The sequence below is a fragment of the Pleurotus ostreatus genome, assembly GCF_014466165.1.
Source record: "Pleurotus ostreatus strain PC9 chromosome Unknown scaffold_2, whole genome shotgun sequence".
Lineage (NCBI taxonomy): Eukaryota > Fungi > Basidiomycota > Agaricomycetes > Agaricales > Pleurotaceae > Pleurotus > Pleurotus ostreatus.
This window is the reverse complement of record NW_023503157.1, coordinates 4,440,380-4,466,132: the sequence shown is the minus strand read 5'-3', so window position 1 is coordinate 4,466,132 and position 25,753 is coordinate 4,440,380. Positions and strand designations below refer to the sequence as shown.

Here is a 25,753-nt window from a genome sequence, read left to right as displayed (position 1 = left end):
CGAGTAAACAGTCCATCGCAGTCGGATATCGTCCCTTTAATCCCATGATGGCGAAGAAGAGTATGCGGGTTTGCGTGTATTGCCATTCTGCTGCTGGTTGTGCCCCGGGCTGGACGGCGACCAGGACGGCGACGTGGGGCTATATGCGGGAGAAGCAGGGGCTAAAAGTGTATCAGCATTAGGAGAGCGGACGGTAGAAGGAATCCACTAACAATAAGCAGGCGCTAAGAAGTCGCAGGAACGATGAGTCAGTCAGTTTCGACGATACAGGTGGTAAATACTTACAAGCTGGTGAGTAGGCAGGGGAAGTGGGAGCTGGGGAGAAATTAGCAAGCGATTATGAGTGATCCACGATGACTTACAGTATTTAGGGGAAGAAGGCGAGGCTGGCGAGGTAGGGGAGTATTTCGGAGAGGACGGCGACATATTTGGCGCTAAGAAAGAGTAAGACAAAGGGAAGCAATGGCGTTCGATAGAGAACTTACATGCTGCAGAGGGAGAAACGGAGGAGGGCGACGGTTAAGAATGGTAAGAAAAAGTACTGGACACGACTTACTCGGAGAGTCTGTTAACCCATGGAGATCAGTATGAAGCACGGACAAGGTAGTAGACTTTACTTACATCTCGGCGAAGCTGGACTAAACGACGGACTGGTAGGTGAGTATCGAGGTGATGTTGGGCTGAATGAAGGGGATTGCGGACTATAGCGTGGCGAGGTCGGGGAATATGATTGTCGCGGGCTTGTAGGTGAGTAGCTCGGAGACGTGAGATTGAGGGCGGGCGAGGTGGGTGAATACGTAGGAGAAGTTGCCCCACGACTGCGATCGTAGAAGGGCGAGGTATTGTACGGAGATATATCGAACGGCGATGTAGCGCCAACGAAGGGAGATTGTGGTACGAAGCTGGGTGAGGTCGGAGAGTACGCGTTTGGCGAACTAGGGCTGTACATAGGGCCGCCAGGTGACATGCTGCCTGCGCCTAGGGGGCTTTGGCCGAAGGGCATGTACTGGATGTTGGCAGCGTCTTCAATACCGTTAACGGCGAGAGGAGAGAACGCGGCTTGCTCAGCCTTGAAGATGCCGTCCTGCCATGTAGGCGAATTGGTGTCGTAAGGTGTCATCGCGACCTGACCAGGAGTCATGCCACCGTCAGCTTGGGCAGCAAGCAAAGACTGTACAGGTAAGCGATGATCCACGATGGCATCCTTGAGCATGTCGATGTCGAGGGCGACGTCGAACGAGCCAGTACCCATGGGGGCCATCTGTCCGAACATGACGTTCTCCGCGATTCCGTGGCAATCGTCCTTTTCGCCTACTGCAGCGGCCTCCATCAGAATCTCCACCGTTTCTTCGAACGAGCATCGCATCAGAGCGCCAGTATCTGCCCGATTGATGCCGTGGCGGGTGATGGCCATAAGAGTTCCTCGATGCGTCATGAGATCACAAAGGAGGGCAAGATGGCGATAATTGACGTATGATCCATCGAACTCGATGACGTTTCGCAGTTCCTTCATGATAGCGCCGCGCGCAGCTTCAATCCCCAACACGTTGAAAACCTCGACGCAGTTATTTGAATAGGTCCGCGCGAAATCGACGCCATCGATGCACATGACTGCCTTGAGATTGGCCCCGTCCGTCTCCAAAACCCACTCTTTCTCCTGATTGGCCTGGATGCTGCCGTCCTCAGCGGTCGTAACCTTGTCGTGTTCCATCAAGAAGACACGGTTGATGTTCTCCACGCCGCGCAAGCTGACGGAGCTGAGCATAGTGTTCTCTAGCTGTCGCAAGAAAACATCCTCCTCGACCTCGCTGACATCCTCCTTGTCGTGCGTACTGAGTACTCGGCAACGAACAATGAGCTTCTCCGCGTTATCCTCACTCCAGATTACGAAGATGTCGTTTTTGAAACACTCGGAGATACGCCCGGCGACGTAGGCCATAGTAAGCTTGCGATCAATCATCTTGACTCGATCAAGCTCTAAACGCAGGAGCCAAGGTGATTGGAGATGCAATTTGCTGGATATTTCCTCGTCGGGGATTGCGAAGAAAGATTCGACGAACACTGCGTCGTCTTCGATGATGGTAGAGGAAGGGTCAGGATCGTACCAAATTTCGACAGCGGCCGTGACAGTACGAAGAGTCGTGTAAGCGAGCTCCTGTTGGACATTCTTCGCGAGGTATTGATTCTTTGAGATTTCAGGCTCCAAGTACACCGACAGTGAAGGGGTCTTGATGTTATTAGCGACGTTGATGATTTCCTTCAGACGCGGTACACCGAGGGTGACGTTTTTACTCGATACACCGGCATAATGGAAGGTATTGAGGGTCATTTGAGTGGCTGGTTCACCGATAGACTGGGCAGCAAGCGTGCCACACATCTCACCGGGATTCGCAATGGACTGGTTGAACTTCGCCTCGACTTCGCCGAGAACCCAGTCGAACGCTTCCCTGGTTAGATGATGCTGTTCGAGGACCTTCCGAGATGCGAACGTAGCGCGAAGATGCATGCTGAAGTTGAGGGTGGCGTTGGTCTGCGCCTCGCGACTCAAGGCGTCGTCGCCACGAACGACGATGAGGCGCTTCACGAGGTCTCTTACGGCATCGACGACGTAGGCTGGTTCGAGATCGCTCGGTTTCCGTCGGTCAATGTGGAAGATCTGGCAGGCATTCTGCACGATTCGATTCAGATTGACAGGAAGGTAGTGGGCCGAGCCAGGAACTGCTCGAGGGAAAACGAATTCGCGCAAGAGTTTCCTGTCTTCACAGAGTTGGGCGAACTCCTCGTCTAGCTTCGCCTGCAGCTCTGGGGAGGAGTCGTCGACTCCAACCTGCAGGACGCCTGGCAAGAAACCTCCAGCGGGATCAACGACGTCGACGTGATAGTTATGCTTGAATTGAGCATGGTTGACACCGAAGGTCGCGATGTTCTGCTTTTCGATGAAGGCGCCATCCATACCATCCTCGCCATAGACGAACTGGATAAGATCGCCGAGGGAGTTCCTGACGGTCCCGTCGTAGCAGACCTGAACATCCTCCAAGGCCTTTACGAGACGACGCTGGATGTAACCCGTTTCGGCAGTCTTGACAGCGGTATCGATGAGACCCTCACGACCTGCCATGGCGTGGAAGAAGAACTCCTGGGGCGTTAGCCCCCGAAGGTACGAGTTCTCGACGAAGCCTCTTGCCTCAGGACTGAAATCGTCCTTCGTGAAGTGAGGAAGCGTTCGATGACGGAAGCCGAACGGTATACGTCGCCCCTCCACACTCTGTTGCCCCACGCAAACCGACATCTGGGAGATGTTGATGAAGGAACCCTTCGAACCGGCAACCACCATCTGCTTGACATTGTTGTCCTCCTTCAGATTCTTTTGCGCGTACTGACCAGACGTATCACGGGCCAAATTGAGTTGCCGCTCGACTTGGCTTTCGAAGGATTCACGGATCGTCATACCGGGGGCGGCCTTGAGCTCGTCGATAGTCGCTCGCTCGGTGATGGCTGCGACTTCGGCCTTGTGGCTGGCGATAGTTTGCGTGATGAACGCCATCGTCTTGGCGTCTGCGATCGTGTCCCCAATGCCAATGCTGAACCCGTTATGGAAAAGCCAGTAATTCACGACCTTCTGCAATCCAGAGAACAGCGCGCGCGCGCCCTCAGGACCTTTCTCGCGGAAGACGACGTGAACGAGACCGCCTTGAGAGGCACCAACGGTCTTCTTCTCGACTATCCCCCAGATGATCTCTCCGTTCTCGATGCACATGCCGTCGTCAAAAACGGGGTTCGACGATTTAGGTTCCGCCGCACGGAAGATATTGATTCCCCGAGGTATGGCCAAACTGAGGATCTGCTTACCCGTCCACATCGGTTTGGGTTTGATGATGGCTGGGATCGGCACTATGCCATCCCAATCAGGAACCCACAAGAGGATGTTCTGGACGGCATTCCAGTCCATGAACGTATCTCGCAGCGTGAGTTTGCGTATACCGCAAAGGGTATCTTGCACGATTCCCATGACTGGCTTGTTCGCTTGGGGGGATACGATCTGCGGCAAGGTTTGAGCTGGAGCAAGGCAGACGGAACGTCAATACTCACCTGCCGTGGTACCCAAGCTATCTGACTCAGTTCCGCGCGCGTCTCCTCACTCTGTGGTATACTGGGCTGCTATGAGAATACAAACGACAAACGAGGACCACAACACGTACTGCATGTTCATCTCGTCACCGTCGAAATCGGCATTGTAAGGCGGCGTACTAACGAGACGTCTAGCTTCATAAATAACCCATGCACAATACACTTACACGGAAAGATTCAGGCGAAACGCTGATGGAAAGATGAGTATCGGGCTTCAGGCGTTATAGGGAGGCACGTACTCGAGTAGGGCATGAGCTTCACCCGATGACTCATCATACTCATCTTGTGAAGACTAGGCTGTCGATTGAAAAGAACGTAGCTAGCGGTGGGTTGAGCTAATGGACGGGCAGGAGATATAAAAACGTAAACTTACTCGCCATCCTTTAGATGCCTCTCAACGATCCAGCCATATTGAAGGAAAGCATCCGCCCGCTTGTTATACCGCAGATCAATACGCTCGCCCGTATCTCTGACGACATACCGAGCACCAGGGTACGTTGTCGGACCGTTACGAACAAGTTCCTGTAGATAGGAGATGTTGTACGGTGTGACTATTCACGGGCACGGTGAGTAGGAGGGACCCATAGACCTTGACTTCACACGCACCTCGTTCTGGGAAGGTCAAGTTCATGGCTATCGACTTCGGTACGCCTACTTCGTCCAGCTCCAGATTTGGGTCACCTGTGATGACGGTACGCGCCGAGAAATCAACACGTTTACCCATCAGATTCCCACGTAGCCTTCCTTCCTTGCCCTTTAGACGAGCACGAATCGCCTTGACAGGTCGACCCGACTTCTGGAGCGCCTGGGGTATCCCAGCGATGTCATTATCCATGTAGGTAGCGACGTGGAACTGAACATCAAGAGGTAAACTTCAAACTTCATAAAGATCCAAACACGAGCTGACCTGGAGCAACTGCTCAAACTCGGAGATAACGTGGGCTGGAGCACCCTCCTGTTCACATCTACGCACGTTGGCCGAGGCTTTGATGATGTCCCCGAGCTTGTATGTCAGATCGTCCTCGCTTCGCATGGCGCCCCCGTCTACAGCAATACTTGGCCTCACAGGCGGCGGAGGAACAGGCATGACGGTCAAGATCATCCATTCCGGCCGAGCATACTCCTCGGATAGCCCGATAATATGGAGGTCCGAGTCCGTCATCTTTTTGAACGTCGTATACACCTCTGACGGCGTGATGAGCCGTTTGTCGGGCTGCAGCGACTTGCCATCCTACGGGATCTCGTCAGCTGCGATCTCAGCGGAATGGCGAGGTGATACAGACCTCGTCGTCTTCCTTCGACTTCTTATATTGCACGAACAGCTTCAAACCTTCTTTCCGCACCTGGGGTTGGGTATGGCCGCAACCGCCGTGCCCCTTCTTGGGTTCCTCGGCATCGGCACCATCGGCCTCGTCCTTCTGCTCATCGGGTTCACAAATCATCTTCGTCTTGCAGTGGCTCCAAACGACCGCCATACGCAATTTGGGATCGCGAATGTGGCGGATCTTGTCCGAGAAGTTGGGGTCCGACTTACATGTCCAACAGACGTTCACGAGCATTCAGACAACGGAGGTCAGATCGAGGGACGGGGAAGGCCAGGACGACGACATCATGGAAAGGGGACAGTAGACGTCAGCGACTGTCTTCCATGGGATATACACAAAAGGACATCCAGGCCGACACTTAAAGGTGAAGTACACACAGGGGGTGAGACTAAAACTAGTGCAAAAGCCCAGCACACGCTCCTCAAGCTGCGTCACAGCGAGAAGCGGAGGAGCTGTCCATCACGACCGATCAGCGACGCGGGCGTCAACTGGTACAGCCAGATTTGTGTTTTCGCACTATCTCGTTCAGCCCCCCATTTCACCACGCAACCTCGTGTCCAACCGCTCGTGGCATTATATGTACAGGTGGGAAACGAGAAGAAAAGAGCGAGACCGGTCAAGCGACAAGCCCATTCGATTCCCTCGTCCCCCGAATGCGCACGAGCAGAAGAACGCCTCGATTGTCGAGAAACTGACGTGGTGCGGGTTTGGGGTTCTCCATGGATTTGGAGAGAGCCCCCAGAAAATGGGATGGTGGGGGTGCGAAACGAGTAGAGGAAGCAAGATGTCAACTCACGATATCAGCCTTTAGTCGCCCGCAATTTACGCAGATACACTCAAGGATCTTCTTCACTTTCAGGATGAAGCCTACAGAGAGCTGAGTCTGAGAGAAAACGACGACTGTAATACGCGACGCACCAGGGTGGAAGACGGGTCTTGCCAACTCTATATGACCGAAATGACCTGGGCATTCAGACATACCTTCTCCGCACGTCTGACACTTGAAATTTCGATCTATAGTCCCCATCCGCGGATCCATCAGACCTCCAATTTTCGGTTTATGAGTAGCTTCATCCATTACTTCCGGATGCTCGATTTTGGCGACAGAATAGGCTTTCTGCAAAAAAATGAGGGGTGACGCTGGGCGGTTGTTGGAAAACTTACTATCTCCTCCGGGGACAGAATCCCAAACTGAACCTCCTTCACCTTGCGGATGGGGGCCGCAGAGAAGGCAAACTGATGGCCCAGCATAATTATAAGGGTGTATGAGACGACGTAGAACCAAGATTAAAGCGTGTGTAGTGTTGAGGGGTGCGTTTTTGAAGATACGTGATTGAAAGCGAAGTTTGAACCGATTGAAAGCAGGAAAAAGAGAGAAAATGCCGTATGGCAATGAGCTGGTGCTCTCGAGGCGAATTTGACCGTCCAAATGCGCGTTTTGTGCCCAACGACGTGGATGCGAGGCGAGATGATGGGGGTCGACGACAACCAGTAAGACTGACTAATTCCCACACTTGGGCTCCGATTCACCTCGCGCTTTGTTTACATAATACAATACGCCGAAAAGCGATGGCGCTGAAACTTCTTTTCTTATCCTTAGCACTTTGGCATGCTGAGTTAATAGGCTCGACTTCTCGGGGTACGCCCGTCTTCGACTAAAAGTCAAATATTGGCTTCCTATTTTTCGTCCAATTCGAGAGCTTGCTCACAATTCTGCCTGCCAAAATACCGGTCGTTGGCGCCTAGGACGGACCGGCCGGCGACATGACTCAGGAGACAGGTCTCGGAACCAGAAAGTTACCTAACTCAGACATAACCTCGAAACATCAGTGACTCTGAAAGTGTGCTATATCGACAAATGATCCGCTACGTGAGTCAAGTTAGTGTATAGAAGGTAGAAGATGACCTTATACGGCAGGCGCAGTGGTTATCCTTATACTCGGACATGTGGAATAGCACCAGAGCCTCACTGTCGTCTCCGAACAGGCGTACACCATCATGACATAGTCTATCTTTCAATAGAAAAGAGAGCGAGGAGGCAGGATTGAACGGATAGGATATAACTCGTTGCTGAATGGAATATATCCCCTGGGTATAGAACCATGGGGTCATCCATAGAGGGCAGTGCAGCGGTGCGGAAAAGATTTTCTGTATATCTTCGGCGTTTCTCGTTGATGTTTGTTGAGGCGGTGATAATGAGCGCAAGGTTTGCGCACGGGAATTACTCTCCCGAGTCTCCACAAAACTGGCCATGCTGCGTTCCGGACACTGGATAAGTTGATAACACAATAATGTTGATTTCTGGTGTGCGATGGATGCCCTCTAGACGGCCAAGTTTCATTGCCACCCCCCTCCCTTTTACCTGCAACGACGATGGCCGATGCTGTGGAGTCGTATAGTCGTAATATGAGGGTCAGGTAGTAAGTCGCTGTCTTCGCCTGTACGCCAAAGCGCCCTCATTTCCTCGCAGGAACCAGCCTCGAATCGAAAGGCAGCATATGGTTTATCGCTTGCGCATCACAGGCATCCGACCCCCGACCCCAACCGCACACATCTCGCCAGTTTACTTGGAAGCGAACCTATGCGAATGTCTGACTGATTGAGATAGAGATGTCGAATGTGTCGTACAGCCGTCTTCGGCTTCTGGAGGATATGTCCACAGGTGATCGGAGGAGTGGCATCCAGTTGATCGGAGGAGTGGCATCCAGTTGATCAGCCTGCATCCCGTACTCCCTGGTGCTTTCGACGGAATGCACACCACCCACCTCGTGTTCGAGGCCTTTCGAAAGGAAGAAATCACCAAATCCGGAGTGACGGTCCATCGCGTAGTGAGTGTTTGATCAAGGGCAACCTGGATTGGTCCGGGAAGTATACATGCGATCCGGGGAAAGTATGGAAACATTGGAGGAAAGAATACACAATTCAGTGTGGGAGGTAATTGTCGAAGCCACAAGGAGGGTATTGGGCGCCGTCTACTAGAGGGGACGTACACTATTATGGCAACCTTCTTCGCCGGGCCGAGACAACCAGTCAACGGTCCGACTAAACTCCACTCTCTGTTGAGACCACCACGTCGATGTTTACTGTCGTCCATCGACAATGTCTAACGTCGACCCCTTGGCAGAAGTGACCGCCTCTCTCGCTTCAGTCCAGCTGATCCCCGACGTCATCCCGCCGTCTGCTGCGTTCTCCCCTTCCGTTCTCTTCTCCGTCGTATGGCCGACTGGGAAGGAAGCGCTTCTTGGGAACGAGCTAACCAGGGACGAAACGCTCGATGAACCAGATATCGTCTTTACTCCGATGGGTACACCGAACTCAGGGGAGGGTAGTAGCGAAACGAGCTATACGTTGGTTATGTGCGATCCAGACGCCCCCTCACGGGCTGATCCAAAGTATAAGGAGTTCAGGCACTGGGTGGTGCGTTTACTATGCCTTCTGATTTATAATCAAAGCACAAAGTAAACGACTTATTTCATAGATAACTGGCCTCAAGTCCCCTGCCAGAACATCTGACCAAACGAGCAGTTTGAGCGCTCTAAAGACGAAGCCATCCACCACGCCTTACAGACCACCTGGGCCACCTCCAGGCAGCGGACTACATCGCTATGGTGCGCGATCTCCCTCTTCAGTCTCGCCTGGCCCCTGATCACCCCGACAGTATTCTTGCTCTTCGAAGAGCCGTCTAGCGCTGGTGAATTTACCATCCCAGCAGGTTCGCCGGAATACGGGGCGGCGCTCGAGGAGCGGAGGAGCTGGGGAGCGATCAAGTTTGGCGAGACGTACGGGCTCAAGCTAGTCGGAGCAACTTTCTTCCATGTTCGCTCAGTCGAGTAATGATCGTTAGTCGTAGTAGGCCGCCACGTATCGCAAATCATCCCCCAACTGAGGGTTATTTTGCCCTTCTATTCTACATTTCATACATGCAATGTCGCGTGGATTGTCGAAACACGCAGACAAGTTCAGGAAATCATATCGCGACCATGTGACTTGCTTCTCGTGGTTATTTCCTCCGGCGTAGCCACATATCGTACCCAGTCCACACGACCAACGTTCAACCATCATGTCAAGGCCACCTGCATAAAGATCCATTGTGAAGGAAGAACAGGGGTGTCGGTTCGAGTGGCCGAAGAGCGTTCCACTGTCCTGTTTTGGAAGGTAGTGTATTGGGAAAGTGCGGAGATCAAATATTGCGGTCACGTGTGTGGCAATATTCGAGTTCGACAATGGACGCCACTTCGTTCTGACTTGCCACTGACTTCCACATCTACCAGAACAAGCAACCTGGGCAGTTGGCAGAAATCCATTGTATCACTTCTGTGGCCATTTAAGTGAGTATAAATGTGATGGCCTCCGCTTCTCGTTCTGTCAACCCAACATGTCTGACCGAACAGTTCGTCTTCAGAGCAGCCCAGTGAAAGCGACAAAGCCGCCTCCCAATACTAGAAGAGAAATGACATCGACGCATCTCCCCAAGGGCTCGCTTGTGCCCAACCCCGAATTCTGTCAAATTTTCCTGAACAAGCACGACGACCTCGAGGCTCTTTCCACCGACGCTGAATTACTCGCACTTGCATTGGCCTTCAGGGACAGCACGAAAACTGACTACACTATGGTCGAGCAGCTTCTCAACCACATGTGTAGAAAGATACACGGTAATTACGTTTTCTTCCTCTCCATCGCACCACTAACCATGTTGGTTATTGTAGAGAATATTTGTCCGAAGGTAGAACCCCTCACCTTTCGCACCAACAGCCGGTATACCCCAGCACATCACCCGAATGGAATAGAAACCGGCCGGCCAGATCTCATTTGCGCACTTGCGAGTATCATTGCGATGCTCGATCTCGACTCCCGGAAGCGAATGCCGTGGCACCTTGTCCTGTCAGCGATCGAGGAGAAGCAAGCCTCTGATTCACGCGCCGGTGCAGGGCAGTGCGGCGCTTACATTGCATGTGGCAATCAGTCCCGCCCAGACTTGGTGGGGATGTACGGCCTCTCTGTCTCGCCTTGCGGTTACCAAATCCAGTACAGCTGTTCTGCGGGGCTCACCACATCCGAAGAATTCGACTGGGGCGATGTCATCGGACTCTTGCAGTATGTCTACACACTTTACTGTCCCCGCCCCGACAGGCCGTCCGGAGACCCCTCCATAACCCTGGCTTCCACCGACGACATCTTTCGGCCGCCTACTTGGAACATCGATGTCGGTAACAAAATCTACAAGAATTGTCGAGTCACGTTCGTCGGACAGCCGTGGACGCGGATGACATGGGTTGTCAAGTCGGGGGGTGACGAGCCAAAAAGTCCTATCATGATCAAGGACACGTACCGTGACGCTCGGACCCGCTTCAAGGAGGGCGAAATGTACGAAATCCTTCATCGAGAAGGGACCGTGCCTGGATTTGCCGCTGTCGAGCGCGAATATGAGGTCGAATACGCCCCTGGGTACCCAATTACGGTCTGCATTAACGACTGCATAAGAATAAAGACCCGCTTGATCATGCAGACATACGGTCGGCCTCTCACGAAATGCAAGAACATCGTGGACTTCTTCAAAGGGATGTACGACATTCTTGAAGGTGAGTATCTTCTTTCTCTTCTGTTTCTGCTCGCTGATGTTGAGACCGTTTAGCCCATCGCTTCATGTTCTCGGAGCGCAAGTTGCTCCACCGGGACATCAGTCACGGAAACATTGTTGTCGACGCTCAAGATGCGACGGGCATTGTCCCATTCACAGGCGAGAAGCGTCCAGTGTATATCAACGAAGTTTTGACAGGGTAAGTGGGATAGCGGTCACAATATCACGCGCTCACAATGGTCCCATAGCAAAGCGAGGGCAGATCCGATGGCGCGACTAATCGACATGGACAATTGTGCCAACCTCGATAAAACCAGGGTCGTGGCGAAGGGAGAGGACACCGACGACAAACCATTGAGGTACCGTACTGTGAGTTCAATCATTTATACCTCGTCGCTGCTTCTGACTGACAAACTCTGTAGGGTACACCAAAGTTCATCTCTCGATCTGTCGCTCTCGGTGCAATCCTGGATCTCTATGGGTTTCCCTCTATGCCGGAGCTAGAGTCAGACATCGTGGAGAAGTACCATCAAGTGTACCACGACGACACCTCCGACATGCGAAAGTTCTCTGACGATGACACAACTACGCATGGTGGCCATCTCTCAAAAAAGCTCCAGAAGGCTTACAAAGATAACGATGCCCTTCGGTCGGCCAATTTTGAACATCAACCCCGTCACGACGCCGAGTCTGTATACTGGTGTATTGTTGCGTTCGTCTTACTTGCCAAGCCATTGAACAACGACGAAGACAACAACGCCAAGGGACTTCGTGACATATGGTCGAACATTGCGGAGCATGAAGTTGGGAAAATTCAGGACTCAAGGTCGTCTTTCTTCCAGATGAGCTACTGGGCGCTATGGTTGCACGAAGACCTCTCCTTCATCGTTCCCTTGATGAAGGATCTCGGCGAACAAATCGCCCCTGAATGGGCACTTGTGACTCCGGCACCCAAACCCCTTCATCTCCACGAAGCCATGCAGCGCTTGATACTCAACCATGTCCACCTTTGGGAATGTCAAAAGTTGAACGTCGAGCTGGACACTGTGACTCCTCGGTCGTACCCACGGGAGGAACGAAAGCAGATGGCGCCCGGAAAAAACTATCCCATTCACGGCCAGGTTCTCAGCGGGCGTAAACGGGCGAACTCAACGGAACGAGAGGAATCACAATCGAAACGTACGTAGTTCTCTACGCTTCTCTTTGCTCTTTTCTAACATTTAGTATCAGGGCAACATAGGATGAATGCGAAGGCTCTGAAAGGCTCCACTTCGTCTGCATCTGCGATGCCCAGCCTCAGCTTGTTCCCGAGCCGTCAGTCTTCGTCATTCAAGCTAGACGAAGGCAGGCAGACGCCTGAGTAATTCCTCGGAACTAATCGCGATTCTACGCTGTCATTTTCTACTTTACTACAACTCATGTATTTCTTTACCTATCCCTAGTCAACCTTGGCGCTTTCATTAGTTGTAGACAGTTTGTTCAAGTAACGCACCTATAATATATTTATTCAGTCTTCACAATACCATGTGTAGTACAGATCCCGCCTCGGGTGAACCACATGCTTGCAAGACCGGGTGGTATTGGACGAGGGATTCGGGGAGTGAGGCATCGGATTTCTATGGGGAAAATGAGTGGAAATGGTGGGCAGCAGGCGAAGGTGCACGAGAAGAGAGATGATTGCCGTCCTAGGGACGGGATGGAGTATGCTCGAGGAGGTGCCGTCGATTACAATCGAGGTCTGGGTATCGGGATGGAATACGGCAATAGCAACGCTGTTGGCGGATGCTGCTACTCGTCTCCAGCTACCGACGACGAACACCTCACGCCGTACTCCCTTGTTTTTGGAGGGGGTTGTGGTGCCGAGAGGGGGACGGAAGCGAAGATCGAAGGGGAGTTTGGTGGAGAACGTGTTGGTCCACGAATGGCTACGCTGCGGTTAGTGCCTTCGACACCGCAAGAGGATTGCGACGATCATTTGGATAGAATTCAAGGCTTGTATTAGATTGGTTTAAATATCGACTTGTTTCGTGGATCTTTGTCGTTTGTTGTGTATATCTTTTCGTCTGCATAGTGGTCGCTGTCCTTATCATGCCGACGGTCACCTGTTTGCATCCCCTCGCTAACTTATCACCCTTCTGGCATCCAATTCCAGATCTATAGGGAACGTGTCAAAGACGTTTCCATCTTCGTGGAACGCTTTCTAACCCAGAGCCCCTCCTTCCTACCTAGGATTGTTCGACTGCGTAAATGGGACAGACAATGTGACCTTCTCGCACACTATCATCCGAAACTACTACAAATCCTGCTCCTCGGTGATGGAACGAAGGACGTCGACGACGGGAGGGGTTGGACACAACGCCACTAGATGCAATATTCCAGTACCCATCTTAATTAACGACAACGATTCTGGTCCTCGCACATTGGTTAGGGCATCGAAACGAAAACCACATTCCTCTAACTGCGTCTTCCCAGAGGGTACTTCTCGCATAGCGAAGCCACTTGTTTCGAAACACCCCGCAAAGATCTGTGTTCAACTAATGTTATGTCGACAATGAGTGCTGATATGATAGCCAGCGTCACCCGGCCTACACCGCGGATCTATTCACGCATTCTGGAAAGGCTGTGGAGGGTGTGACGGTACCGAATTGTGCGGTTTATTTCAGGTTGTCTATGCATCCGTGGAATATGTGAGTATCGTGTCCTCTAAAGCCGCCTAGATATCTCTTTTGAGAGCATCAACTGTCATACTCTCGAAGAGAGGCTGGTTTATCATCAGCCTATGAGTTCTCCGTCAACTCCTTGGCCGATTTAAGACGAGATTTCGACGAAGACAGATACATATGTGTTACTCATATACGGAACCTAACTGCAAATTATCAACAACATAAGATCCTTCGCCACTCCTGTAACCTCTGAATGAAGGTTTTCGGTTGCAGCAACCACTCCGCGTCAACTTCGTCATTGTATCCCAACTTCACGCTGCCTCCAGCAATACAAATTTCTACTTTATCGTAGTTCGAGTGATTGGGCAGCTGCGTTGAGTGTCCGATGAAGAATCGCTTCCTGTCGGTGTCCATGATTACTGTTGCATTGCTTTGGAGATCGGGGGATATCTCTACAGGTACTATTGGCGACGGTACTGAAGCCGGAGGCGGATGAGTCGAGATCATCCCCAGAAATGATCGAGGGAGCAAAAGATTGACTGAACCATTGTCCGCCCGGGCCATAAATTGGAGCTTAGCCCGGGGATTGGCGCCTGAACCTTCGACAGAAACCTTGGCTGCACAATCAGAAAATCCTGGAGGAGAGATTGCAACTCGAGGTACATACAAGTCTACTAGTGATCGACCCTTTTGATGTGGACATCGTGATGCACACTGGATCCCCCTGCTCGCTCGCGGCATCTCCATCGCGGCAGGGCCTCATATACGTGCCCCCTTCCACACCAAGGATACGCACAGTCACGTCTATGTCCCCCCTCTCGGTCTTAAGCACCAAGTTCGCCTGTTTCTCTGTTTCCTTCTGGGGGACGGCGAGTAGCACCTCAGGGATGTCGAGATAGGGGTCGACGAGGTACACGCCTCTGATGCTTTCGGACTTGTCGCGAGAAACGCTCAACCAGTTGCATGGTGGCTCTCCTTGGGCGCTACTGCTACCGGGTTCTGAAGGGCGAGAATATGGAGGGAGCGGGGGGTAAGTCTCATGGGATTGCGGGGGAGTACTATCGAGCTTGGTGTACCCAGCGGGCAAGCCTTTGTTGTGTTCTCCGGCTAGCATAGTCATGGGCGGATGAAGAGACAAGACGAGAGTGGGGCAAACTAAGATCTTCTTAAAGTGATTGGACTTGCATCACTGGCTTGATGGCAGTGCCGTTCTCGCACCGCGCCTACAGCTTTCCGCAGTTGAGCGCACCGCTCAGCGCACTACTCCTGGGAACAGACCCTGAAATTCGCATACCGCGTTCTGACATTCCCCACATCGTCGATCAGGGAACCTCAAGGAGCCTTGTGATAACGACATGTGCTCCCAGTCTTTATAAACGGCGCCCAACCGCAAGTGTATCTTGGCCACCGTCTTCTTCATATAGCGCCATGGCCGAAGCGTTTGCGCATAGACATTGGCAGCAACTGCTGGCAAATCACTCGCAAGCATCCATTGAGATCATCGGGACCCTCCTCATTCAGATCCTGACGTTCTACATTCCATGCGGTGTATACGCTTCGCTGGAGGTTCTTTTCCCGGTGTACAGTGAATCGCACAAAATCCAGCCCGCGCCAAAGCAGCCAACCCGCTCCGAAGTCTGGGAATGCTTCAAAGTCGTCTTGGGCAATCAATTGCTTTCCATCGCCCTCCAACTTGGGTCCGTACACCTCACCTCAGGCACGCGCCACCACCCCTTCCGCTTTGACGCCAAACTTCCCGGGATCGCTGAGATAGCCCTCCAATTCGTCGCGTGCGTCCTCATGCGCGAAGTCCTGTTCTACTACTCCCACCGCCTCCTCCACATACCGAGTCTGTACCCGAAGATCCACAAATTCCACCATCGTTTCACCGCGCCCGTGGCCCTCGCCGCGCAGTACGCGCACCCAATCGAGCACGTCTTTGCTAATATCCTGCCGATCACCATTCCCCCGCAGCTCTTCCACGCCCATGTGGTGACGTTTTGGCTGTTCATGGCGTTCGTGCTGTTCGAGACGGCGACGGTGCACTCGGGGTACGATTTCTTTGGAGGGGCGGCGAGGAAGCATGATCTGCATCACGAGAAATTCATGATCTATTTCGGAACGATTGGTTTGCTGGATTGGTGGCATCAGACAGACAGGTTCAAGAGCCGGGCGCGTGTAGAGTAGAACGAACCGCCAATGATCGATGACCAAGCATGAGGTATACAATCTTTGACTCGGTATCCTCGTGCAAGTGCGATTGGTGTCGGTTATATAAATCAGGATTCCTACTTTCTGCAGTGTTAGTTCTGCAGCGAAGGCAGCGTTGAGCGTGACTTGCTGTCTTTGACCTGGAATGGATTGAAGGCTTCGACTTGAGTAACGTGGGTGTGAGACAAATCATCGATATTAGACAGTGCTCTTCTTGTGTATGGAACAGCGTCCGCGACGGGTTGCCGCGCCGTAAGAACGACAAACAACAATAACGTTGAAGCCCAAGATTATAGGTTTGGAGTACGCCAAAGCTTCATAGCATCGGGCAGAGCGCACAACCGGCCCAATTATCAGGCTCCGAGGTTCCAGAGCAAACTGCAGCCTCGAGCGCGCCCGCATGCAAAAAGCTGTACTGTCTCATGGTGGCTACTACAGCTGTGCGCCTTCTTTGAGGCAGTATTCATCCCACCGCCGATCCTGAGCCACCACCCTCTTCATATCCTTCAAGGGATTTATGAGCTGTCGGCGATCATTGGGCATCGGGGTTGCACTGATGTATGTTTAACTCAGTAGCCATCCAGGCCGAGGGTGGCCCTCGTCCTAGCCGGAATATCAGTCTGTGATACTGACACTCGAGCTCTCGTCCCCCGACTCCAGCAAACTGTCAACGCAAGCGTAAACCATCACGCTGAGACAATGCCAGATGGACGCTCACCTAAACTGCTTCATGAGCGCACACTCGCCCCCCTTTTCTAGATCGATGCTGTAAGCGTAGAAGTAGCCTTCTGAGGAGACGACCATGATCTGGGGCATAGTACTGGTCGTGAAAAGAGCTGTCAGCGCGACACAAACCGGAGGGCAAAGAACGCACCCGCTCAACCCAACAATAGACCTTACTCCGAGCGGGCTACTGGGCAGCCGCAGCCACGCGAAGTCGCGCGACGGATCCCACATCTCCGTCACGGTATTAGGCAGGTAACCGCCAACGGAGTGCGTCAGCGTCTTGGACAGTTGCATCGATTTCCGCCGTAGGGACGACCTTGGGAATATGAGAAAGGATGCACTAGGTAGAGAAACACGATTGTGTACTCACGAGACGCCGCTGCTACTGCCCTTCTTGGCCTCGTAACCACCTTCTAGAGGCCCGCCATGACTTTCGTTCGACCCCGTTTGGCTGACGGGCGTCGCCTCCGAAGCAGCCTTCGGCGCGTCTTGGCCACGTCCCAATTTAAATAGATGAACCGTCTCATTGGCCGAGCTGACGGCCATGAGCGAGCCCACAGAGTTGAACGCGATGCTGTATATCCTCGCCTCCCTTGACCCCCGCCTGAACTGATACAACTTCTCCGCTTTCGGCACACTCCATACGCGGATCACCGTGCCCTTGACCGAGGCGGTGGCTAGCAACGATCCGTTCTGGGAGATTTGGACGATGGATAGGGGAGACTTGTGGGCGGATGGTATTATATTTGCTGTGGTGAGGGATGTGGTTGAGAATATGGTCACGTCGCCGTTGGACTGAGGGGTGGCCGCTGAAGATGCTGCGGCCGTGTCGGAGCCAGGGTACGCAGATAGCGGAGAATTTGGCGACGGTACTTGCGATGGATAAGCGAGATATGACGCCTCCACATTCGGGGAAAGAGCACAGATCGCTAGGATATGTCAATATTGGACATCGAGAACGGAGTAGCTAACGCACCTTCCGGATTCGCAGTCGTCTCGATTACGTGCAGCAACCGCATGTTACTTATGTCGTATATGTATATCTCCGTCTCCAGGACGACAACGAGTGCCCTTCGGTTCATTTTGACGGCGAGGATTGACGAGGGGAAAAGGAGCTCGCAGATCATGGTTTGTCGCTAGAAGAGTCGTTCATCTTCATCTGAGGGAATTGTCAAGATTCCGAAGGGGAGCGTACCTTAGTATTGACTATCTGCAGCTTTCGAGGGCTGGATCCTAACACGTCTGCGACCCCAACCAGGGCGAGAAGAGAAGTGCAAAATAGCATCTCAACTATACCGCGCGCGCCGTTGTCTACGAAGCCCACTAGATAAGATCTCGAGGCGACATATCCAGCAGAGCGAACTGACTCATAGTGTAGACCCTTCCAAATGGCTCGCAATTCGTAATGCTGTATCCCTTCCGCGTTCCAACCGAAACGCATCTGCGTACTGCCATTAGCTCCCATTTTGTGTGTTTAACACTCGAAGTAAGCGGCGCACGAGTAGTCCTGGTTGAAGTTCGCGTAAAGTAGATTAGCGTTCGCCATCCTCTAGCGCTGAGAGGGTCGAAGACGGTATCGTAGATGGTGACGAGAAGGGGCGAAACAGGGACGCAACGACCAAGTCAAGAGCTGCTTGTCGATTGTGATCGTGGGTATATATCTGTGACTGTGGGACATATTGCTTTGCTGGTCACCTGGCAAACAGAACTTGGAGAAGGGTGGCCGTGTTCTACGTGTTTCTGATTCCTTTGATCACTTCATAAGTACAGGCAGCTCTGCTTGTGGAGGTATCGATATAATCGAAATCTGTCGTGAAACTGAGACGCTCGCGATGACTACACCCTCGTTTCCGCTGTCACATTTGCGCTCATCCAGAAGCTACATCGCTCGAACTCCACGCTCGGAATCGACTCGATCACTGAGTTTGTCTGCGCCACTTCATCGCTGCCTCTCTCCAATACAATACGATTACGGGTGATATTGGTGGCATTTGACGATGTGTTTGACACGAAGGGGGCCCAAGTGATGCGTTTCGGTGTATTCTCCGTGGAGGGGTTGCCTGAGGAGATGAACGAAGTCCAGAAGCCGATCGCTTCTTGAGAAAGCCTTGCCTCGCTCTGATTCACAATCAACATATAGCTCTGATGCCAATTGATCCACAGTGAAATGGACACACTTCATTGAAAGCTTTGAAAGAATTCAAAGCATTGGGTAAACGTCTAAACCAGACACGAAGTGAATGTCCGATTCACCCCCGTAGCCAATCATGTAACTTACACGGTACCTATGCATACAGAGTGATCTTAGCGCGGCCGGAAGCCCCTCATCAATCTCACTTACCATCGAACAGAAAGTATAGGTCAGATGTATGCATGACTCCTTCGAAAGGGGTCTCTTCGAACAAAACTGCGTGAGGAGAGTTCCATCTAGAACAGGAGGTAAGATCTCGGTTTGAGGGCGAAGGGTGAGTTAAGTGTTGTAACCTGAATGTGAATACATTATCTACGCCGCGGTTCGTAAGTGTTTGAGCGAGCTGTAGATCCCTGCAAAAGCCCTTGAGATGCGCGTAATATCATAGAGACGCCTGATACGTACATGCAACCGAGTACGATATCCTGAGACATCTGTGAAGCGCGTTCGTATTGTGTCTTGAACGGGCTCCCAGCCACGTCCGGTGCTGGGTAGAGTTCAAAAGCCCGCTGCATCGTCGCAGCAGTCTAATCCACAATCAAATAAAAGTATGAGTCCATATTTTGCTAGTCAAAGCAATACGAGTACATACCACTCCTGAGTAACGAGCGAAGAGCAGTCTTCTGATATCATCCTCCGAAACGAATTGTGCGGGTGTGCCGCCCACAAAAGTCCTCCCGTCATTGGTACAATGGCCGCCAATGAACCCGACGTTGTTGAGCCTGCCAGACACGATAAGATGTGAAGGGAGATCAGGGAGAAACCCGTTTGGTCCCTCAATCACAGGTGGGACACTGGCGTGATTGATTGCACTGACGATAGCACCTATCAAGCACGATGAGGGTCGTAAGTGATTACATCGACAGAAGGGATATTCGTACCTATGGAGGCGTTGCGCAAGCATTGCATAACATTCCGTCCTGAGCAACCAACTACGGCAGAAACGTTTTCTACAAGGAACGGGCAAGTCAGTTTCTTTCTTAGTCCATATAGACGAGGCGTACGGAAGGTAGCTTCGACTTGCTCCGAAGTAGGCGTTGGCCCAAATCCAATCGATTGCGTAATCGCGCGCTTGAAAACAGGCGGCTTAGATCCTAAAACATTGTAGGTCATCAGAGATGAATTGACATACGCTGCGATTTACGAAGCGTACCGCCGAATGCCACCGTTTGCATGACCACGCTCGCAGCTCCCGCACTTTCGCCTGCAATCGTCACTTCGTCTGGATCCCCCCCGAATCTGTGGACATCGTTGATCAGTAACGAGAGTGGGGCAAGTGCGAGATAGATCAACCGATGGATATTCCTCTGTACCCATTCCAATGCAGCCCGCTGGTCACGAAGTCCCGCGTTCAAGTCTCCGTCAGCAGCGACAGCAGCGCCCCCCAGGAACCCCAGGAGGTTAAGTCGATAGGCAACAGATACGGCGACGATACCTTGATTTTGTGTTAGCCAGTCGAAAAAGGGAAACCCAAGAGGCGACTTGATCAATCTGATATAAGTGCCAATGAAGTCGTGGTCAGACATGAAATAAACTTACCCCCGCAAAAAAACCACCTCCCTTTCGCCAAGGGCAAGTCAGCCAGTTTGCAACCCGCAAGTTCAAAGTGGTAAGACGTACGTGGAAGTATACAATGACGGGAAGGTTACTTCCTTCCGATGCGCTCGAAGGCTTCCAAATGTTCAACTTCAGGCAATCTACATGGTCGAAAGTCAGAAATATGACATGAGAACGAGTAAGACAATTCCACCAACCTTCAGAGCCGATTCCAACTTGCGCTGGCTGCTGAATACAAGGAGCGCCCCAGTCCCGTGCATCGGATATGGGAACACGAGCAGGGTTTCTGATTGTTTCGTCTAGCGGTCTTGGAGCTCTGAAGCGGAGGTTTCCTACTGGAGGCTGAGCGTACGGTATATTGCCGAAGAAAGTCACCGTCGAGTGAGGCTCTCCGGCAGGCGATGTATCGTTTCCTGCGAAGGCGGCGAATCCCAAGTTGACGACGGGCCCAAGAGGAGACGTCAAGGCTGGGAGCGCTGGAGATTGAGTTGTTGCTCCTCCCGATACCACTTGAACCAGGCCAAGCAATGCTAGCGCCGCTAGCCGGCTGGAGAAAGAAAGCTGCGTCTCGCGGGTCATGCCTAGTAGATAATGAGATATCAGGGGCCTTACCTTCAGTTCAGTGGATGAGGGCGCTTTATTCGTAGTGAATAAGTTATCTATAGTCACGGAGGCAATTCGAGAAGAGTAAATATAAGACTCCGTTGCTCATGCCAGCATAGTAGAGCACAAGTGACTAACGAGTACCTGAGCATCCTGTGTACGATGACCTATTTATCGTCGATACAACACACGTTCGAGGTGGTCACTGCGTCATGCCCTGTTCTTGACGCGCGGGGTTTCTTGGATACTGCGCCGAATTACGGTCTGGTGATACGATGCATGTACGAGGACTTATAAATAAATCGTGCATTTTTAGATAGTCGCATGAGCAGAGACGGGCAGGCATACCATCGAAGCGGCAGCCCGCGGCACTGGCGGTCCCGGTGGGCCGTGTTTGTAAAGTTCATGCGAACGATATTTTCGCCTCGCCGCATTTTGCTGAATGTCCGAAGGAGCGCCGCAAGACATGGATATTTTTCAATGTGAATATCCACTCCCATTCTATGCTGCGGGATGATTTTACAGAAGGGGAGATATACCAGATGCCCATCAAGGGATGCACTACACAACCCCGTCAGTCAGCCCGACTCTTGAACTCGTCCGTCCCATGCCACCAATCCAACAGCCCAATAGTCCCAAAGCATATCATGAATTTCTCGTGGTGAAGGTCGTGTTTCCTAGCTGCCCCTCCGAAGAAGTCGTACCCCGAGTGAACCGTTGCCGTTTCGAACAGCACGAAGCTCATGAACACCCAGAACGTCACGATATGAGCGTGGAAGAGCTGTGGCGGAAGGGATATCGGCAGGATGTTTGCGAATACGTGCTCGATGGGGTGCGCGTACTGCGCAGCGAGGGCTACCGGAGCGGTGAATCGGTGATGGAATTTGTGGATCTTTGGGTAGAGAGCGGGGATGTGGAGAAGTCGGTGGGCGTAGTAGAAGGAGATTTCGCGCAAGAGGATACACGCGACGAATTGGAACGCCACCTCAGCGATCCCAGGGAGTTTGGCGTCAAAGCGGAAAGGGTGGTGGCCTGTTCCCGACGTAAAGTATACCGAGCCGAGCTGGAGGAAGAAGGACAGAAGTTGGTTGCGCAATACGACTTTGAGACATTGCCAGACTTCCGGGCGGGTTGGTTGCTTCGGTGCGGGCTGGATCTTGTGGGATTCACTGAACGCTGGGAAGAGGACTTCAAGCGATGCGTAAATTATGCATGGAACATAGAAAGCGATGAGGTGGAAGACGAGAGTCCCGATGATCTCGATGGTTCCTTCGGAGTAGTTCGCAAGTAGTTGCTGCCAGTGCGTTTCGGCGAATGATACGGCCATGATGGCAGGCGCAGGAGTCGAGAGTACTTAGCACATGTCGAATGCAGAGCGTTTATAAAGACACACGTCGAAATCACGAGGCTCTCTCTGATCGATGATGCAGAGATGTGGGGAAGCGAGTTGCAGGGGCCACGTCGATAGCCGGACGTGTCGTCAAATGATGAATGAGAATGGAAGGTGCTGCGGGGCTCCGGAAGATGAGACATGAAGCTTTGAAGCATGGAGGCGATAGGCAAAGGCGTCACGCTTTTGGGCAAACACTGACTTGTTGTAAGCTCTTTGCCAACCCCCACTTGAGACATTGAGCTCACGTTAACTTTCCCTTCCATCATCAACGCGTAGAGACGCGAGGCATGATAGTGCATAACCGCGCATCGCCCTGGATATCTGTGGCTCGGACACGAAACGCAAGGCAAGGAACTACGTTGTCTTCGACGCGAGTGCCCTCGGAAGGAATGCTCGAGGGGCTGTCATCGTCAATATCGTTTTGGATCTATAAGAGGGTATTTTCAGCGTATGAAATTGCTACAAATCAGCAAAGGTTGAGTTCGTGGAAGAGAAGAAACTTGTACCTGTTGCGTGTGACCTCGCCCCTGAGGCCGCCTAAGGACGCGCCTACCACGACCACTGTCTCTCGTTCGTCGCCGAACTCGAGCGGATGAGGAGGCAAAGCGTTGGGCGTGCTGGAATCTCTTGTGTGTGAAAATGCACCCATATGCTCTAGTGGTCGGTCCGCAACTTCGGTATGGTGTAACTTTCTCATCTGCTCAGTGCTGCATCGGTGCTCAGCCCTCCACGATTTCAGTAGACAACGATCCAAGCGATGCCGCCGCTCACCGAGCTTTTTATCAATGGAGAATACAGACCGTCGTCATCCGAACCTCCCATCTTCGAGGTCCTTAATCCGTATTCACATCAAGTCGTCGGCTTGTGTTCCACCGCGTCCAGCCAGGACTGCCGCGACGCCATCGAGGCAGCTAGCAGAGCATTTGTCTCATGGGAGAAGACGAGCCCCTGGCACCGCCGCGACATACTCCTCAAAGCAGCCGATCTCATTATCACCGAAAAGTACAAGCGAGCGTTGATTACTAGCCAGTGTGAGGAGACGGCGGCAACCGACGGATGGGGGTATGGGCAGTGGGTGGTAGCGCAGAACTTCCTCAGAACGACGGCTAGCATGGCTAATGAGCTGAAAGGCGAGTCATTCGTTAGTGGAAGCGTAGTGGGGGCGCAGGCCGTCACGCAGAGGAGGGCTTTGGGTGTGATGTGAGTCGAGTTATCAAGGCAATCGACTACGCACCGCTGATGACACCACTAGCCTCGCTATCGCACCATGGAATGCCGCGCTCACCTTAACTCTACGAACCATTGCCGTCCCCATCCTCTGTGGGAACACGATTGTGTTCAAATCCTCCGAGCTCAGTCCACGCAGCCAAGCGATTGTTGCAGATCTCTTTGCAGAGGTAAGCCATCGTTGTCTCCGTCCCGTGACACTGGCTCACGGAGAACTACTTGAATGGACAGGCGGGTTTACCATCAGGCGTCCTCAACATTATTTCGATTTCACCAGAAACGGCGCCGCATCTGACGGCAGAGATTATCGCCCATCCGATGATTCGCAAAATCGCTGTACGTCTGCGTCATTGTCAATATCACCATATCTCATGAGGGTGGGTGATCAGTTTACGGGGAGTGAACGCGTTGGTCGGATATTAGCCATGGAGGCTGCCAAGTCCTTGAAGCCTTGTGTCCTAGAGCTCGGGGGCAAGGCACCCGTCATCGTACGTCTCCTTCTCCTTCTGCGTATATTGTTCACTGATTTTGCTGTCTCCATCCAGGTCCTCAGTGACGCAAATATCAACGAAGCCGCTCGATCCATCGTCTTCGGAGCCATGGCTCACTCCGGTCAAGTCTGCATGTCCTCTGAACGTGTCATCGTTCATCAGGACGTTGCCGAGGAATTGCTGGGAGAGGTCAAGCGCCTTTGTGAGGGTATCAAGGCGGGGGACCCGTCGCGCTCGAGTGACCGGCAGGTGAAGTTGGGAGCGCTGTTCTCCGAGGCGTCTGCGCGGAACATAGTGAGCATGATGCAGGAGGCGGTGGACGGTGGTGCGAGGCTTGTGCTGGGAGATTTGAAGCACGAAAGTTCGGTCGTGCAGCCGCATTTACTTGCGGATGTGAACGTGGGGATGAGGATATGGAGGGAGGAGTCTTTCGGTCCAGGTAAGTCCCCGGTTACACGTTTAGCTCTTCAGAACTGAGGATGGCTTCATGTTTATTTAGTTACGGTTTTTATGTCGGTTAACAGCATTGATGAGGCCGTGGAAATGGCGAATGCGACCACTTACTCCCTCAGCGCGGCCTTGTGGACGACAAACATCCATTATGCAATGTCTGTTGCACCACGCATTCGTGCTGGTACGTAAATACTTCCCAATGTGTACTCGACTCGCTCGCTGATTATGGCGCTCTATTCACAGGCGTCACTAGCGTTAATGGGCCGACCTTTCACTCCGAGGCATATGTAGGTGTGGTGGGCCTTGGGTGAGTACTCAGTGCCATATCTTTCACATTCCTCGTGTGTTTGCCATGACTCTTTGTATTTCTCCCTTCCCCCCTGTAACTCATGACTTACGGCCTGCATTGTGTAGTGGGTCATCAGGTTACGGGCGATTCGATGTGGAAAACTTTACGGATAAGCGATTAATTCTCTACCACCCTGATGGGGAGAGGCCGTATCCTGGTTTGCTGTAGGACACAGAATAGAGGGTTTGTCGGTGGGCAGTTATCCACGATACTCTGGGCGATATCAGTACATCATGAGTATTTAGACTCAAAGTAATATAGACGAACAAGGTGCCGACTTTCGATAAAATTCGAATCGACCACCGTCGGATCCAAGATCGCAACGTACGAGTCGACAGCTGTCGCTGAGTATCTGGTGTTTTTCAACTCCGCTGCCCGACCCCCTCCACGCCACGTCCTCTGGCTCTACCTTCCTTCCTTCCATCATCTCTTTCACTCGACGGGATTTTCTCGAGTCCCCAGCGCTCAGCCTGGACAGCCTTGGGCCTGGCTCACGTTTTCATCCGTAACGGGGTTCTGCTTCGCTGCCCTCATTCCGGCATTCCTTCAAATTTTGTCTCTTTCGTGGGTTGCAGGTTTTTTAAATTTGCAGCGAAAGCCCTCTTTGTGGCGCATTCGAGGTAGCTAATGCGCCTTGCATGGATCAAGAGTGCTATGCACGGCAAACTGGGACCCGAATGCGCTCAGTCGTGTCTTGCCTTCCTGCCTCGTGCAGCGCCATCCAATATTCAACGTTAAACGTTCAATATTCTGAGGGAAACACGTAGACCCACGGTACACCTTATGCTTTCCCTTCATCAATGGCATCACCCTATTCCTTTGCAACTCTTGTTCGTCGCAACCTCCAGCGCCGTCCTT

At 52.4% G+C, this 25,753-nt stretch overlaps 10 protein-coding genes across 10 annotated transcripts; 5 read left to right on the top strand and 5 right to left on the bottom strand.

Annotated features, from left to right (window-relative positions):
- Positions 1-36: 36 nt before the first annotated feature.
- On the bottom strand, positions 37-6,704 carry RPB1_1 (DNA-directed RNA polymerase II subunit rpb1; the record flags this gene model as incomplete). Its single annotated transcript, XM_036774024.1, has 16 exons — positions 37-161; positions 286-315; positions 363-434; positions 557-565; positions 622-4,039; positions 4,090-4,150; positions 4,200-4,247; positions 4,296-4,317; positions 4,368-4,447; positions 4,502-4,679; positions 4,735-4,981; positions 5,036-5,341; positions 5,412-5,657; positions 6,250-6,320; positions 6,372-6,570; positions 6,618-6,704. The coding sequence occupies 16 exons, from the start codon at positions 6,702-6,704 to the stop codon at positions 37-39; spliced, it is 5,199 nt and encodes a 1,732-aa protein (XP_036635497.1).
- A 1,848-nt stretch (positions 6,705-8,552) lies between these two features.
- PC9H_004439 (uncharacterized protein) lies at positions 8,553-9,287 on the top strand (the record flags this gene model as incomplete). Its single annotated transcript, XM_036774023.1, has 3 exons — positions 8,553-8,870; positions 8,932-9,061; positions 9,112-9,287. 3 exons carry the CDS (start codon positions 8,553-8,555, stop codon positions 9,285-9,287), a joined length of 624 nt encoding a protein of 207 aa, XP_036635496.1.
- Positions 9,288-9,828: 541 nt separating this feature from the next.
- Positions 9,829-12,395, top strand: PC9H_004438 (uncharacterized protein; the record flags this gene model as incomplete). The annotated part of the gene is made up of 5 exons (XM_036774022.1): positions 9,829-11,032; positions 11,086-11,230; positions 11,280-11,400; positions 11,454-12,210; positions 12,262-12,395. The coding sequence occupies 5 exons, from the start codon at positions 9,829-9,831 to the stop codon at positions 12,393-12,395; spliced, it is 2,361 nt and encodes a 786-aa protein (XP_036635495.1).
- A 194-nt stretch (positions 12,396-12,589) lies between these two features.
- Positions 12,590-13,033, top strand: PC9H_004437 (uncharacterized protein; the record flags this gene model as incomplete). Its single annotated transcript, XM_036774021.1, has 1 exon — positions 12,590-13,033. The coding sequence occupies one exon, from the start codon at positions 12,590-12,592 to the stop codon at positions 13,031-13,033; it is 444 nt and encodes a 147-aa protein (XP_036635494.1).
- Positions 13,034-13,907: 874 nt separating this feature from the next.
- Positions 13,908-14,814, bottom strand: PC9H_004436 (uncharacterized protein; the record flags this gene model as incomplete). The annotated part of the gene is made up of 2 exons (XM_036774020.1): positions 13,908-14,306; positions 14,362-14,814. The coding sequence occupies 2 exons, from the start codon at positions 14,812-14,814 to the stop codon at positions 13,908-13,910; spliced, it is 852 nt and encodes a 283-aa protein (XP_036635493.1).
- Positions 14,815-14,891: 77 nt separating this feature from the next.
- On the top strand, positions 14,892-15,881 carry PC9H_004435 (uncharacterized protein; the record flags this gene model as incomplete). Its single annotated transcript, XM_036774019.1, has 1 exon — positions 14,892-15,881. The coding sequence occupies one exon, from the start codon at positions 14,892-14,894 to the stop codon at positions 15,879-15,881; it is 990 nt and encodes a 329-aa protein (XP_036635492.1).
- Positions 15,882-16,520: 639 nt separating this feature from the next.
- On the bottom strand, positions 16,521-18,177 carry ATG18_1 (autophagy protein; the record flags this gene model as incomplete). Its single annotated transcript, XM_036774018.1, has 8 exons — positions 16,521-16,569; positions 16,624-16,725; positions 16,780-16,947; positions 17,002-17,560; positions 17,608-17,767; positions 17,827-17,942; positions 17,999-18,072; positions 18,131-18,177. 8 exons carry the CDS (start codon positions 18,175-18,177, stop codon positions 16,521-16,523), a joined length of 1,275 nt encoding a protein of 424 aa, XP_036635491.1.
- Positions 18,178-18,384: 207 nt separating this feature from the next.
- Positions 18,385-20,958, bottom strand: PC9H_004433 (uncharacterized protein; the record flags this gene model as incomplete). Its single annotated transcript, XM_036774017.1, has 15 exons — positions 18,385-18,438; positions 18,492-18,749; positions 18,809-18,851; positions 18,910-18,916; positions 18,973-19,058; positions 19,116-19,175; positions 19,228-19,349; positions 19,415-19,647; positions 19,704-19,772; positions 19,827-19,916; positions 19,976-20,061; positions 20,116-20,303; positions 20,362-20,382; positions 20,443-20,519; positions 20,577-20,958. 15 exons carry the CDS (start codon positions 20,956-20,958, stop codon positions 18,385-18,387), a joined length of 1,776 nt encoding a protein of 591 aa, XP_036635490.1.
- A 598-nt stretch (positions 20,959-21,556) lies between these two features.
- PC9H_004432 (uncharacterized protein) lies at positions 21,557-22,309 on the bottom strand (the record flags this gene model as incomplete). Its single annotated transcript, XM_036774016.1, has 1 exon — positions 21,557-22,309. One exon carries the CDS (start codon positions 22,307-22,309, stop codon positions 21,557-21,559), a length of 753 nt encoding a protein of 250 aa, XP_036635489.1.
- Positions 22,310-23,132: 823 nt separating this feature from the next.
- On the top strand, positions 23,133-25,063 carry PC9H_004431 (uncharacterized protein; the record flags this gene model as incomplete). The annotated part of the gene is made up of 8 exons (XM_036774015.1): positions 23,133-23,575; positions 23,628-23,772; positions 23,834-23,938; positions 23,992-24,090; positions 24,148-24,532; positions 24,593-24,727; positions 24,790-24,853; positions 24,961-25,063. 8 exons carry the CDS (start codon positions 23,133-23,135, stop codon positions 25,061-25,063), a joined length of 1,479 nt encoding a protein of 492 aa, XP_036635488.1.
- Positions 25,064-25,753: the final 690 nt, after the last annotated feature.